The 14,086-nt window shown below is 39.8% G+C and overlaps 1 protein-coding gene across 3 annotated transcripts in view; it reads right to left on the bottom strand.

Annotated features, from left to right (window-relative positions):
• PPP4R4 (protein phosphatase 4 regulatory subunit 4) overlaps positions 1-13,707 on the bottom strand; it is a 107,281-nt gene extending 93,574 nt beyond the window's left edge. For all 3 annotated transcript variants that reach the window (XM_033191478.1, XM_033191480.1, XM_033191481.1), the window contains exons 1-2: positions 13,424-13,707; positions 11,858-11,931 (exon numbers count right to left, since the gene is read on the bottom strand). In XM_033191478.1, coding sequence (XP_033047369.1) covers positions 11,858-11,931; positions 13,424-13,540 — 191 coding nt within the window. In that variant the 5' untranslated portion in view covers positions 13,541-13,707. The remainder of the gene's footprint in view (positions 1-11,857; positions 11,932-13,423) is intronic.
• Positions 13,708-14,086: the final 379 nt, after the last annotated feature.

Genomic DNA, 14,086 nt, shown 5'->3' on the forward strand with positions numbered 1-14,086 from the left:
ATCTAATTATGAGAAATAACATCACACAAATCCAACTTGAGGGACAGTCTATGAAATACCTGACCAGTACTCTTCAAAACTATCAAGATCATGAAAAATAAGAAAAAGTTATGAAAGTGTCACAGCCAAGAGAAGACGAAGGAGACATAAATACAATGCGGTTTCCTGGAGTTGATCTTGAAACAGAAAAAAAAAAAAAAAAAAAGTGAAAAAACTAGTGAAATCCAAATAAAGTCTGAGGTTTAGTTTAGAGTGATGTATCAATGTTAATTTCTGAATGTTTGAAAGATGTACCATGATTATGTATTAATAACATGTTAGCATTAGGGGACACTGGTGGAAGGTATATAGGAACTTTCTAAACTAACTGCAATGTTTGTGAAAATTTAAAATTATTCTGAAATTTAAAAAATTAATTAAAAGGACAAAAAAAGATACACTTTTTAAACACCAGCCAAAAGAAGGTTGGAATGAATATGTGAATATTAGATAAAGTAGATTACAAAACAACGTATATTCTCTTTTTTTTTTTCTTTTTCTTTTTTTTCCGAGACAGAGTCTTGCTCTGTCGCCCAGGCTGGAGTGCAGTGGCGCAATCTCGTCTCACTGCAACCTCGGCTTCCCAGGCTCACGCCATTCTCCTGCCTCAGCCTCCCGAGTAGCTGGACTACAGGCGCCCGCCATCACGCCTGGCTAGGGTTTTTTTTTTTTTTGTATTTTTAGTAGAGATGGGGTTTCACCGTGTTAGCCAAGATGGTCTCGATCTCCTGACCTCATGATCCGCCGGCCTCGGCCTCCCCAAGTGCTGGGATTACAGGCGTGAGCCACCATGCCTGGCCAATTTTTGTATTTTTAGTAGAGACAGGGTTTCACCATTTTGGCCAGACTGGTCTCAAACTCTTGCCTTGTAAGCCACCCACCTCGGCCTCCCAAAGTGCTGGGATTACAGGTGTGAGCCACTGTGCCCAGCCTAACAAAGTATATTTCAAATAATAAACATTACTTAATGATAAAGGGGTCAATTCAAGAAAACATAATAATCCTAATTTTATGTGCATTTCACCACACAGTTTCAAAATACATAAACTACTAGTAAAAAATTATATATTTGAAAGGAAGAATAGACAAACCTGAAATTACAGTTGGAGACTTTAATACTCTCTCTCTGTAATCAATAGAACAAATTATAAACACAATGAAATAATACTACACACCACTAGAATGACTTAAAATTAAAAAGACTCATCATATCAAGTGTTATCAAGTATAAGGAGCAACTCCAACACTCATATACTGCTGGTGGAAATATAAAATGGTACCATCACCTTAGAAACAATTTAGCAGTTTCTTAAAGGTGTAAACATACATTTACTATATGGTCCTGCAATGCGATGTTTACCAGAGAGGAAGGAAAGCACATGTCTACATGAAGATTTATAAATGAATGTGTATAGTCACTGAGTTTGTAAAAGCCCAAAACTGAAAATTACCCAAAAGTCCATCAACTGATGAATGGATAAACAAGATGTGTTACACCCATTATTTGGAATCACTATCAATAATAAAAAGCAATAAACTAACAATATAAGCAACATCAAGGATGAACTACAAAATAATTAGATTAAAAGAAGCCAGACAAAAGAGTAGACTGTATGATCCATTTCTATAAAATTCTAGAAATTGGAAACTAATTTATAGTAATGGAAAGCAGATCAGTGGTTGCCTGGAATGGAAGGGGCTCACGGGAGGGAGAGAGAGAGAATCTAAGGACACAAGTAGCTTTTGGGAGTGATGGATATGTTCAATATCTGAATTGTGTATACATATGTCAAAGTTCATTAAATTATAGTTTAAATATGTGTGATTTATTAGATGTGAATTATACCTCAAAAAGCTTCAAAAAATGAAAAAATATATAGTCAGCATATGACCCAACAAACATTCTTAGGCATTTATCCAAGAGATATAAAAAAACTATGTCTAGATTCCACAACAGGCAAAATTATTCCACGGTGACAAAAGCAGATTAATGGTTGCTTAGGGTTAGGGTGTGGAGTTAACTGCAAAGACATACCAGTGGCTTTTGTGGGGGTGATGAAAATGTTCTATATTTTGTGCTAGTTATACAGGTGTACCCATTTGTCAAAACTCATCAAACTATAAACTTAAATTATACTTCAATAAATGTATTTTCCAAAAATGGAGGTGGGGGAATTTGGTGCCCCATCTAGAAAACTAATCTAGAGAGGAAACTTTGTAACACAAGAAGTTTCTAAATGGTATGTTTCCTGTATATCCAAAGTAAAATATGTTCCCAATCCCAAACAGATGATTTAAAAGGGCAGCAACAACTATCCTTTACTGAACAATACTCTGTACCAAGCACTGTGCCCTATACATACATTTCCTCTAATCGTCTCAACAATCCTGCAATGAAGGTATTATTATTCTCATTTTATTTTTTGTTTGTTTGTTTTGAGACAGGGTCTCACACTGTTGCCCAGGCTGGAGTTCAGTGGCACACTCATGGCTTACTGCAGCCTCAAACTCCTGAGCGCAAAAAAAAAAAAAAAAAAAACAGGCACAAGCCACCATTCCTGGATACTTTTTAAAATTTTTTTGTAGAGACAAGGTCTCGCTATATTGCCCAGACTAGTCTCGAATTCCTGGGTTCAATTGATCCTCCTGCCTTGACCTCTCAAATTGCTGGGATTACAGGCGTGAGAGCCACTGTGCCCAGCCTATTTATTCCCATTTTAGATTAGGAGACTTGGGCTCACAGAAGATAAGCAACTTACCCAAGGTCTCTCAGTAAGTAAATGAGCAAGCCTCAGCCTCCAAGAATAAATCTGGGTCTGCCTTAAACTATTTCCAATATAACATACTGACTCCCAGTACCTGTTAATTGAGGATAACCTCTATTCTACTGAATAAGAAAAACACATTTGCTTCCTTAAACTATCTCCTTGAATACAAGTATCTGCCAGTATAATGACCTTCATTCCCCAGGAGATGCCTAGCACATAAGTACTCAGATATGTTTTAACCTAAATTCATAAGATTTACTGTAAAGCAACTATTAGTTGCATTACAAATCTTTTCCATTATTAACATCTCTGATTGGAGGGAAAATTACATTCTAAGGGTATAATAGATTTTGCAATTATTACCAACATGATTACCATATACCAGTATTATACCAGTATCATCTAAGGATAAGCCAAAAGTGGCTTTTGGCTTATGAAGAACTAAGCCTAAACACTTTCTCTATGCTTTCCACATTTGATAGCCAACACAGTCAATGAAAGACACTATAATACCCAAAACATCAAACTGAAAGATGTACAGATTTAAAAGATCATTGGACCTTATTCAATGCTTTAATTCCCTTCATATAATCTTAATTTTAAGAAGACAGGCCTGGTGACTCATACCTATAATCCCAGCACCCTAGGGGCTGAGGTAGGTGAATCACTTGAGGCCAGGAGTTTGAGACAAGACTGGGCAATACAGCAAGACCCCCATCTCTACAAAAAAAATTTAATTAGCTAGGCATGGTGGCTAATGCCTGTAGTTTCAGCTACTCAGGAGGCTGAGGCAGGAGGAACACTTGAGCCCAGAAGTTCAACGTTACTGTGACCTATGATCATACCACTGCACTCCAGCCTGGGTGACACAGCAAGACCTTGTCTCAAAAAAAAAAAAAGAAAGCTATGAATTTTACCACTTGGTATGGTGAACATTTTAATTCTTAATGTCAACACTAAGAAACTACTGCACAATTCAACACTACAAGACTGGGAACCAAGCAATACAACTCCCACTTTTTACTGGGAACTAATTAGTTATAATTTATGATAGAATTCAACCTTCCTGTGTCCCTGTGTCTCACTTAGCTAATTCCCAAGAGGGAGCATTGGGATGAATTAATTGCTCATGAAAATAAACACATACACATGCGTGCATACACATTTACAATATACATATGTTATAATATGATTACATTGTAGTTACATAACTTAACACATTCTTTATTCAAATATGTATACTCATTTATTTTATATTGCTTTATATATTATATTTATTTTATAGATTAATTTAAATATATTTTATTATTCTATATTATGAAATTATTTTATATTACAGAATTTATAGGCATTTTTACATAAAACACTATGCTTACAAGATGAAAACTTTGCTCAATTCTCTCACATCACATTATGTTATTACGCTTTCAGAGGTCTTTTCAATGACATTATATGGGTCACTTTTACATTGATGAAAATATTTCACTTTTTAATTTTAAGCTATTCCTACAGATCCCATGAGAGCATTCTGCTTTCTACAGATGTCACAGAGAAACCTTTCTGAATCTTCGGTAAGTAGGAAAAAAGACACAGATGCCTCCCATGGTTGTTCTCATAACAAAAGAAAAGGAAACAGAGATGGGAAACAATCTCCAAACCTTTTATATTCAGAGACCTAGTACTTTTCCAAAACAGGGATTCAAGGTTTGCCAAAGACTTCAGTAATGTGACCTTAGCAATAATGGAAGGTATACAGCTGGAATCCATTATATACTGCTCTTAATATATTAAACAGTGATCCCTCTGTCCTAAAGAATACAAATGAAGATGCCTGCAATTTCCATGTAGAAAGGCAAGTCATTTATACATCATCTTCACAGAAGATGACAACGTGGGCAATTTTTTTTTAATGAGGACCTCAGAATCATTAAAAGCACAGGGACTGAGAATAGCACTCCCAGGAACAAGGAGACTCCAATATCCACTTTGTTTCTCTTTTTCTAAGAAAAACTAATCACACGACATGCCTCATCCCCTAAGAGACAATCCAATAACTGAGAGTCTTCTAACCAACAGTCTAGCCAAGTAAAACCTTATAGAACTCCTCTTCTTGTAGGGAAAGAAAAAAAGTTAGATGGTGTAAGTCATGCACAGAGAAACGAAACATCTAAAGGCTATTAACTAGGAAGCTCGTTATTGATATGCTAGAAATTATGTACTAAGAAGTTTGTCACTTTTGTTTGCTAAAAAAAATATAGGCTGGGACCACTCAAACACTGCTGGCAGAAGTACAAACTAGTCAAAGCACACTGGAAAACTGTTTAGCAATATCTTTTAAGCCGGACATAGGCATATGCTATGACCAACAATTCTACTTCTATAATGATGCCTAAAAGAAAAGCACACATGTATTCACCAAGAGACTTGTACATGAATGATTATAACAGCATTATTCATAAAAGCCCCAAACTGAAAACTAAGCCAAATGTCCATCAGCAGTGGAATGAATAAATTGTGATATATTCACATAATGGAATAGTGTACAGCAATGAGAATGAACAATCTGTTGCTCCATGCAACAATATGGATAAATCTCTTTTTTAAAATGTTGAGCAAAAGAAGCTATACACAAAAGGTACATAGAGTGCTTCCTACTATATAAAGTTCAAAATCAAATAAATGAATGTATAGTGTTAGAAGTCAGGAGAGTAGCTACCCTTTGCAGGAAGTACAAGGCACTGGGACAGGAATACAAAGGAAGCTACTAAGCTAACACGATAATGTTCTATGCTTTAATCTGGATACTGGGTACATGGGTGTGTTCACTTGTGAGAAATCAACAAGCTGTGTTACGATTTGTGCACATTTCTGCATATATTCAAAGCTCGTGTTAAAAAACAAAATATAAGCTTATTTATAAAAGTACTTTTTTAACTGATATTCCAAATTCATTACTTTTTTTAATGTATAAAGGCAAACGAAGAACAAACCAGATGATGGGAATGAATTCAACAGAGAGACAGGAGAGGAATATCAAGAATGAAGCAAGATCATCACAGAGCACACTTGGAAAGGAGATGGTATGTATCTCTCTCAAACAAAGGTGTTTGAGATGTGACAAGATGTGAAAAGACCTGATTAAGCAATACTCTCTCTACTCTCTTGCAACTGCAAGCTGAAAGCTTGTCGCTAATAGACTGCTCTCTGGAAAGCCCACAGAATTCCACTCTCACTAGTTGAGTTGTAATTAAGAGTCAGCTAAGTATGTTCCCAAACTAGTTTATCTCAAATTTCACTTGCTGTTGCAATTACATAATTACATAATTTAATTAAATATTACCTAAATATATGAAAACATATATTTGTTTCTATAAAAATTAAGTTAAAAGTTTTAGAAAAACTAAATTCAATAAACATAAGTTGTCAAAGAAAATTGCTATTAAAGTATTTCGGAAGAACAAAACTTTTAAAACACAAGTAGAAAATCATAAAAACCTAGAACCATGCTTTCAGACTGCTTCATAAGCAAATTTAAATTCTTGTTCAACTATAAAGAAAACTGAACTTGATATTGTAAATGCATTATGGGGTGATTTATGAAAGAAGGAGAATTTCAAACTTTAATCAGCAGACCCATATTCAAAGAAAAGACCATGACTCTACATCAAAAGATTGGCAAATGAAAATATATTTATAGTTTACATTAGAATGTACTGTTGAAAATATGTATCATTTATGATTTTATGATTCTAGTCAATTGTTTGTGTTAACGAACCAACTATCTATCTTAATTGTGAAGAATGCAAAAGTCCTCTCCTGTGTATCACTAGAGAAAACTGAGCAAGCAATACTGGTCACTCAAGACCACCTATATACACATACACACATGCACGCACAAACGCAAATGTGATCTCTTTCTCTCCCTCCCTCTCTCTCTCACACACACACACACACACACCGTGCCTCACTAAAACAATACTGAAAGGCAGCAAGCATCAAAAATAGAAATCAAGACAATAATGAAAGTAAATGTGGGACACAGGTCTTAAAAATGAGGGCATTCAAAGGAGTTTTCCACACAACTTTCCACTATGGGATAGCAAATAAGGTAGGTATGTTAAAAGATAAAACAACTAAAAGCCAGGTGGGTAGCAAAGCTTTAAACACTGGAGTTCTTCCTCATTGTCTCATTGCTACCCTATCCTAGTCTTGAACCCAGGAAGTACGCCAGAGTTCTCACATGGTACAACACTTGTTTATTTCCACTGATTTGACTGCAGAAATCTCACTCCTTCATATCACTAGGGGGAGCACTTACTCTTTAAAAAATAGTAAGAGAAAGTTTTTTTTAAAAAGTTCCAATTAAAGATGCACTTTATGATGGGGGCAGTGGCTGTGGAGGTGGTATGTGCCTTCTGTAGTCCCAGGTATTCAGAAAGCTGAAGTGGGAGGATCATTTTAACCCAGGAGTTAGAGCACCATGACTGTGCCTGTGAATAGCCACTGCACTCCAGCCTAGGAAACAGCGTGAGACCTTGTCTTTAAAAAAGAAAAAAAAAAAAAAAAAAAAAAGCAAAGCTCTTTATCTGACTGTCCCAGGAAAGCAAAGTGCAAAATGATTTAAAACTCACAGCACAAAGTGAAAATATTTTTAAAGTCACAAATGACTTTAAAAGTAAGCAACATAAAAGCTAGGCTCAGTACATTAACCAATCAACACAGTTAATGCATAACAGCAAATATTACTTAGGATCATTTGTTAAGAAAATATAAATCAACAGGCTGACCTTACTATTGCTCAGTTAAAAATGCTTAATTATGATTTGTGAAGATTCTAATTTCTGATAAATACTATTAGCAAATGAAGTTAATGGATATCTATCACAAACTTCAGTTGATATACTTTGTCTGTTTATTAAATTATTGGAAGGCAAAATTAATACCATTATCCTCTTTTAAAGTTTTAAATGTAACTTGAGCACCTAAGTAGCAAGGAAATAGGGAAAGGGAAAAGGAGACAGAAGGGAATTAACAGTAATGGGATGCCTATCATGTGCCAGGTGCTTCAACCACACTGGGAAAAGGGAATTATTATTTCCGCTTTACAAATGAAAAGCAGGGCTCGAAAACCATAACTAACTTGACCACTGTCACATAGATAATAAGTTATAGAAGAAGATATGACCCAGAATACCTAAAATTAAAAATATCAGAAGTTGCTTAATTCATCTTGCAGTATGGTCATCTTAAATACTCTTTATTCCATCAAGAGTTATATATTTATATCACAGCAAAGAACAAGAAAGAACAACAAGAAAGCTTGCCCTTGTCCTCTAAAAGCTTGTCCTCCAGGACCTTACAATCTACTGAAGAAAACATGTACACACAGTTAAGGAATATAAATCAATGATTAATGGCCAATTGAAGACAGCGCCACTAAGTGATAAGGGAGATCAAAGAAGCCTGGGATCCATGTGGTTTAAGCAGTTAGGGAAGACTTTATGAAAGATGTAAGATTACAGTTGGATCCTAGAGATGCTATATGTTGGACAGGGATATATTGAAAGAGTACTCCAGGATGAGCAAAAGCAAAAGTTAAGGATAAACACCATGAAACTGAGTAACAGTGAAAAGGCCAGCATGACTGAATCAAAAAGTGAAGAATTAAGTGGAAACAACTCAATATCCATCAACTGATGAATGGCTCAACAAAAGTGCTATATCCATACAGTAGAACACTACACTGCAACAAAAAGAAATAAACTAGTAATACCTGCTATAACATGGGTGAACCTTGAAAACATTATGCTAAGTGAAAGAAGTCAGTCACAAAAGGCCACATACTGTATGATCCCATGTTTAGGAATGTCCAGAATAGGCAAATCCATATATACAGGAAGCAGAATAGTGGTTCCCAAAGGCTGAGAGGGTTGGTATTGAGGAGTAACTGCTAATAGTACAAAGTTTCTTTTGCGGGTGACAAAAATGTTCTAAAATTGATTGCGGTCATGGTTGCACAATTCTGTGAATATACTAAAACCCGCTTAACTATGCAGTTTAAATGAGTGAACTACAGGGACTATGCATTATATCTCAATAAAGCCATTTTTAAAAGTGGAGGACTGGTGGGACATCACATTGCACAGCTAAGATAGAGTCACCTATGGAGTATTCTGAATGCCAGGCTTCAGGGTCTACACTTTATCTGGTAGGCAGTCAGAAATATACAAGTATAGATTTACCTAATGAAAGCACAGTATACATACTTAGGATTCTTCCATAATAAAATCATTCACATGTTTTAAGTACATTCCAAAAATATATGCAAAATCACAAAGAAGAGAAAGAACAGGAAAAAGATAGGATATGATTTTGACTAAGACACAAGCTGGGACTATTAGGAAAGTTGTTTTGCTTCAGTGCTAAATGCCACAGATGGGTATAGCAGCATCATATGTGTGCAAAACCACAAATTCATCTGTGTCAAATCTTTGAAGACTGTAATATTCTAAACTTAATTGTGAAAATGTCATTAATAAATGACTTGCCATATTTCAGGGTAAGATAATGAACAGTATAATTTGTTTTTCATTAATGATAGTACTCTATATATAATGCTTTTTTCAGATACTGGATTCAATCTAAGTGCTACCAGAAACTCCACTAATATAAAGCACTGCTTACTGATGCTTACATATCTGACTTTGAATTCTAATTTAACATAATACTCCAAAATAGTTTTAATATACAAAATAAAAGAACTAAACAAACCTGACACATAAAAGCCAAGAGAAAAAATATATATGTTACATATTATACATTTATATAATATTCAATGCAAGGAACAGGTAAAGTGCTCAAAAATAAACCTGAAAATCACTGACAGAGGGAAAAAAGGACTCAGCAAAGTACAAACTAAAAAAAGGAATACATTACATTTACAATAGCAGGCTCAATACATGAGAGAAGATGAGAAGGCCTAAACCGAGGCAAAGTTCGGAACATCTCTATGAAACAATCCCGTCCCCTCCCCTGAATCCCAGGGAAGAAAGACCCTTTCAGGCATTCTTGGCATCATCCCTCCCAAAGCTGGACTAAGGTGAAATCCCACATTCCCCCAGGAGGTGGTAAGATGTTAGGGATACAAAAGAAGAACTCAGCTGGAGAACCCATACACAACCAGACCAGTGTTCCCCTTCTGAGTCACCTTGCAAACCTCCTTCAAGGTAGGTGAGCCACAGGAAACTAAAGGAGATATTGAATCTCTTTCAAAATTCTCTTGTCTAAGAATAAGAGGGGCCATCTGTCTCTATAAGGGCTTTGTAAATTCCAGAACTGAGCGAAACTTATGTTGAGTCTGAGAAATAAAGACAACTCAGACAACCTGGTTTGCTAACAAACAATAAAAGCAAAATAGAAAACAAATAAGCTTTCCTTAAAAAAAAAGGCTTATCACTGATATCTAGAATACGGTGTCTTCTATCACAAGTAAATAGAGCAAGACTCTCCATTTCCTAATTCTAAGCCAGTGTTTGTACTAAAGAAAATTCAGTAGGAATAAACAGGAGTTTATTTCAAATCATTAACTGTTGTAGATTTAAACACATGTATCCACACTTTCATCAATTTTCTACCTACTTTGAGTAAAAGAACTGTGGGAATAGGCAAATGTTGACAACTATTGTTCACCATAATAAACATGTTAATTATTAAGGAATAAAGTATTCCAAATACAACACAATAAAATATGAAAACTGGTTAAAAGTTGGATTATTCTCTAAGTAAACACCCAAAACACATACCATTGAATTCATACATAAATAGAAGTTTTCTCTGAAGTAAATAGGTAGAAATGATGAGAGCATGCTACCACAGATATCACAAAGAGGGGGAAAATAACATCAACATTAAGTCTAAGATGCAGATATATTTCTAAATGATACAATTATCAGAGGGAATGGTCTACATAGTAAATATGCTGATATTCTGACTAAAGTTACAACAGAAACTCATGAGGCCACTTTTACTAGGCTAAAAAAGTAAGAAAATTGAAGACCTGGAGAGGGAGTTATTTTTTTGTTTTTGTTTTTTTTTTTTTTGTTACAGGATAATTCAATGAATAACATGGGACTGGAAACATGATCTGTAAACAAGAAAGGAGAACAAGAAACTTGCCAGTACCTGGAACTGGCACTGAGCTAAGGAAACAGGGATGACAAATATCCTAGGAGGTAAATTACATCAGTTTTCAAAATCTGATTCTGGAAAATAAGAGTAACTAATTTGCCAAAAGGGAAAAATATGTTGTGTAAGCTAATGAAAAATTTTAAATATACACAAACTGCTGTAGGAAAATTCTGTTTCTAAAGGATTTTAAACAATTAATTAAAACATCATTAATGTTCACTGTATTAGTTTTTAAGATGCTCAATCTACAAGACAATGTTTTAAATAGTTCAGAAAAATCTTGTAAATATTCGCAGTAACCATTTGCCTTAAGCAATTCTGTAGAGCCTGTGAAATGGTTTGAAGTTTAAACGACAGCAGGCTCAACTAAGTTTCCAAAACCCCTCAGACAAAATCATAAAGCTTGCATAGCAAAAGTACTACAAACAGGATATCCTGAACAGCAAAATGAACTACCATATTTGTGGATTTTTTTCCATGTAGTAGATCCCGTATAATGTGCCTACTCTACAATGAACTTAAAACTAATCACTGTATACTCAAGTCTCATCTAAACTTACTGAATCTTAAGTGAGAAAAACCAAAGCCAGAAAAGAAAAAAAGGATGAGGTTCAACTCAAACCATCTGCTCTTCCTCCTCCAAGCAACATTCTATAAATTAGGTGTTTTATTTAAATTCTCAAATTCATAAGTCCATAACCAAATCTAATTTATAATATAGTTAAGTACTATGCACACAAAAGTACTCTGTTCAAGTGGCTAAGTAAATCTGAACATAACGGCAACATACATTTTAGAAAGCATTCATCTCTGCTGCCACAGGGGGAAAAAAAGAGCAATTTCACAGAAAGACTAGGAAATACCTGAGCAGATAAACAGCCCTTTCAATATCACTGAGGTCTTCATCGACTGTCAATCTTTCTATTTCTTCTGGTGTCTGTCAAGGGTACAATACACATTTATGCACCACAAACATTGGGTCAGTCTTGCCTCCCAACCTCCCAGTGACCCTCTATGAGGATAAACGAAAGAAAAAGTTTCACAATTAAGCATTAACAACGAAAACTAATCGAGGAGCTGAGGATACCAGGCGACATCAATCAGGGAGGTCTCTAATTGGGTGGTCGAGTTTGGGGAGGGGACTGTTTTTTTTCTGTTTTTATCCTTCTAGCTTCCGGACTGCAGCTTGAAAATCACATCGTGGCTTCAGAACCTTGGCTGAAATCCATTTCATACGCATGTTATAAAACGAATAAATACACACACTTTTATCTCTAATACCTCACGGCTATTTCTCCAGCATTTTCCACCCCAAGAAATGCTAAAAGGGGGATGGATGAACACTGCAGCCGAGTAGGCATGAAAAGGACAAGATCTGGAGTGGGGGAGGGAAGGAAATAAACTCTGGGGCTGGAAGAAACCAGAGATTTGAGATATTGCGGCAGGTGGGAGTGAGAGGAGCTAAAGCAGCTAATTAAGCGATGGCCAGGGGAAAGGGGTCCTGTCCGTAAACTAGGTTTGCTGGTGCTAAAGGTTGGAGCCTCTGGGAGGAAGATGACTCTGCGGGGTGGGAGAGCCGGTGGGGGTGGGGGGAGCAAGCTGAAGGTTGACTCCCTCAAGGCGTTGGGGAGCAGGGTCCCAGCTAGAGTCCTGGAGGGGTTGGGAGGAAAGGATGCGCGGTGACTCAGGATGGCGGCAAAGGGTCGCGAGGGCTTGTAGAGGGGGACCAGGACCACACCGAGAAAGGGTGCTGGCTGGGAAGCGAGAGGAGGCCGGGCTGCCTCGAGGGCAGAGGAGGCAGAGGGACGCGAGCTTGATCTGACTTGGTGGGCTGGGGGTGAGGGGACGGGACGCCGGGTGGTGTCTCGAGGAGAGGTGGGGGGAGGAGTCGGGAATGCGTGGACCGAGGGGTGGGCCTGGGGCCAGAACCCGGGCGGCGTCAGCGGACCAGAGGTTGGGGAGCCCAGGAGAGGACCGGGGAGAAGTGGGCTGCGGCCTCGAGGGGCAGCTCCCGCGGGGTGGGGGGCGGGGGGGCGGAAGGAAAGGGGTCGGCGACTGAGGACGCTGGGGCTGCCCCGAGGGCTGGGGCTCGGCCGTTCCTCGGGGTGGGCCGGGGGGATTCGGACGCCTCAAAAGGGGCAAGGGCCGCGGGGCTGGCGCCGGGTCGGGGCTGGGGCAGGGACCCGTGCCTTGGGGATGGGGGTCCAGACTAGAGAGGACTGGGTCCGCGCTGAGGAGGGGTCCGGGAGGAGCTGGCTTAGGGCGACACGGCAACAGGGGCTGGAGGAGGACGGAGGGGCCGGTCCGACTGAGAGGGTCCCGGCGGCCCGAAGGAGGGGAGGGTGGTGGGGTGGGGCGGAGATCAGCGCGGGGCCGTGCGGGGCAGGCGGCCGGACGCCCTGAGGGCAGGTCCTCTCCCCGGGGCGCACCTTGAGGCTCCGGCGGACCGGCCTCTCGATGATGGTGAGCTCCTGCAGGTCCTCCATGTAGCCGAACAGGCTGTTCTGACTGAAATCCATCGCGGCGGTGGACGGCGGCGGATGCATGGACCGCCGGGCACCCTCGCCGCCCGGGCTGGAGCGGCCCCGGGATGCCGGACGCGCTAAGCCTCGCGGCCGCCCACCAGCAGGACTTTCTCCTGCTCTTGGCCGCCGGAGCCCAGCGTGAGGCTGGCGGGCGGCGGGAGCAAGAGCACGGCCCTGCGAGGGGGCGGGGCGGGCCCGGCGAGGGGGCGGGGCGAGGCGCGCGGGCGGGCTGTGGGGGCGGGGCCAGGGGCGGGGGCCTGCCACCTTGCCCGCCTCGGCCCCGCCCCCTCCCGGGTGCCGCGCGCACGAGGCCGGACGCAACTGCCGCGCAACGACGCGGCGGCCCCGCCACCCCTCTGCGCCCGCTCCTCGCTGTCCTCCTAAACCCCGTCCGCCCCCAGCCAAGGGCGCCCCACCTCACGGCGCCTGCGCAGAGCCTTTTGCCTCCCGCAGCCGGCTGAGGCGGGCTGGGGGCGGGGGTTGGGGGCGGGGGTTGGGGGCGGGGAGGCTGAGCCAATGAGAGCGGAAGCAGAGGAGAGTGAGCTGGCTGGGCTGCGGCTGCACCTG

Source organism: Trachypithecus francoisi, unplaced genomic scaffold (assembly GCF_009764315.1).
Source record: "Trachypithecus francoisi isolate TF-2019V2 unplaced genomic scaffold, Tfra_2.0 Lachesis_group3, whole genome shotgun sequence".
NCBI classification, from domain to species: Eukaryota; Metazoa; Chordata; class Mammalia; order Primates; family Cercopithecidae; genus Trachypithecus; species Trachypithecus francoisi.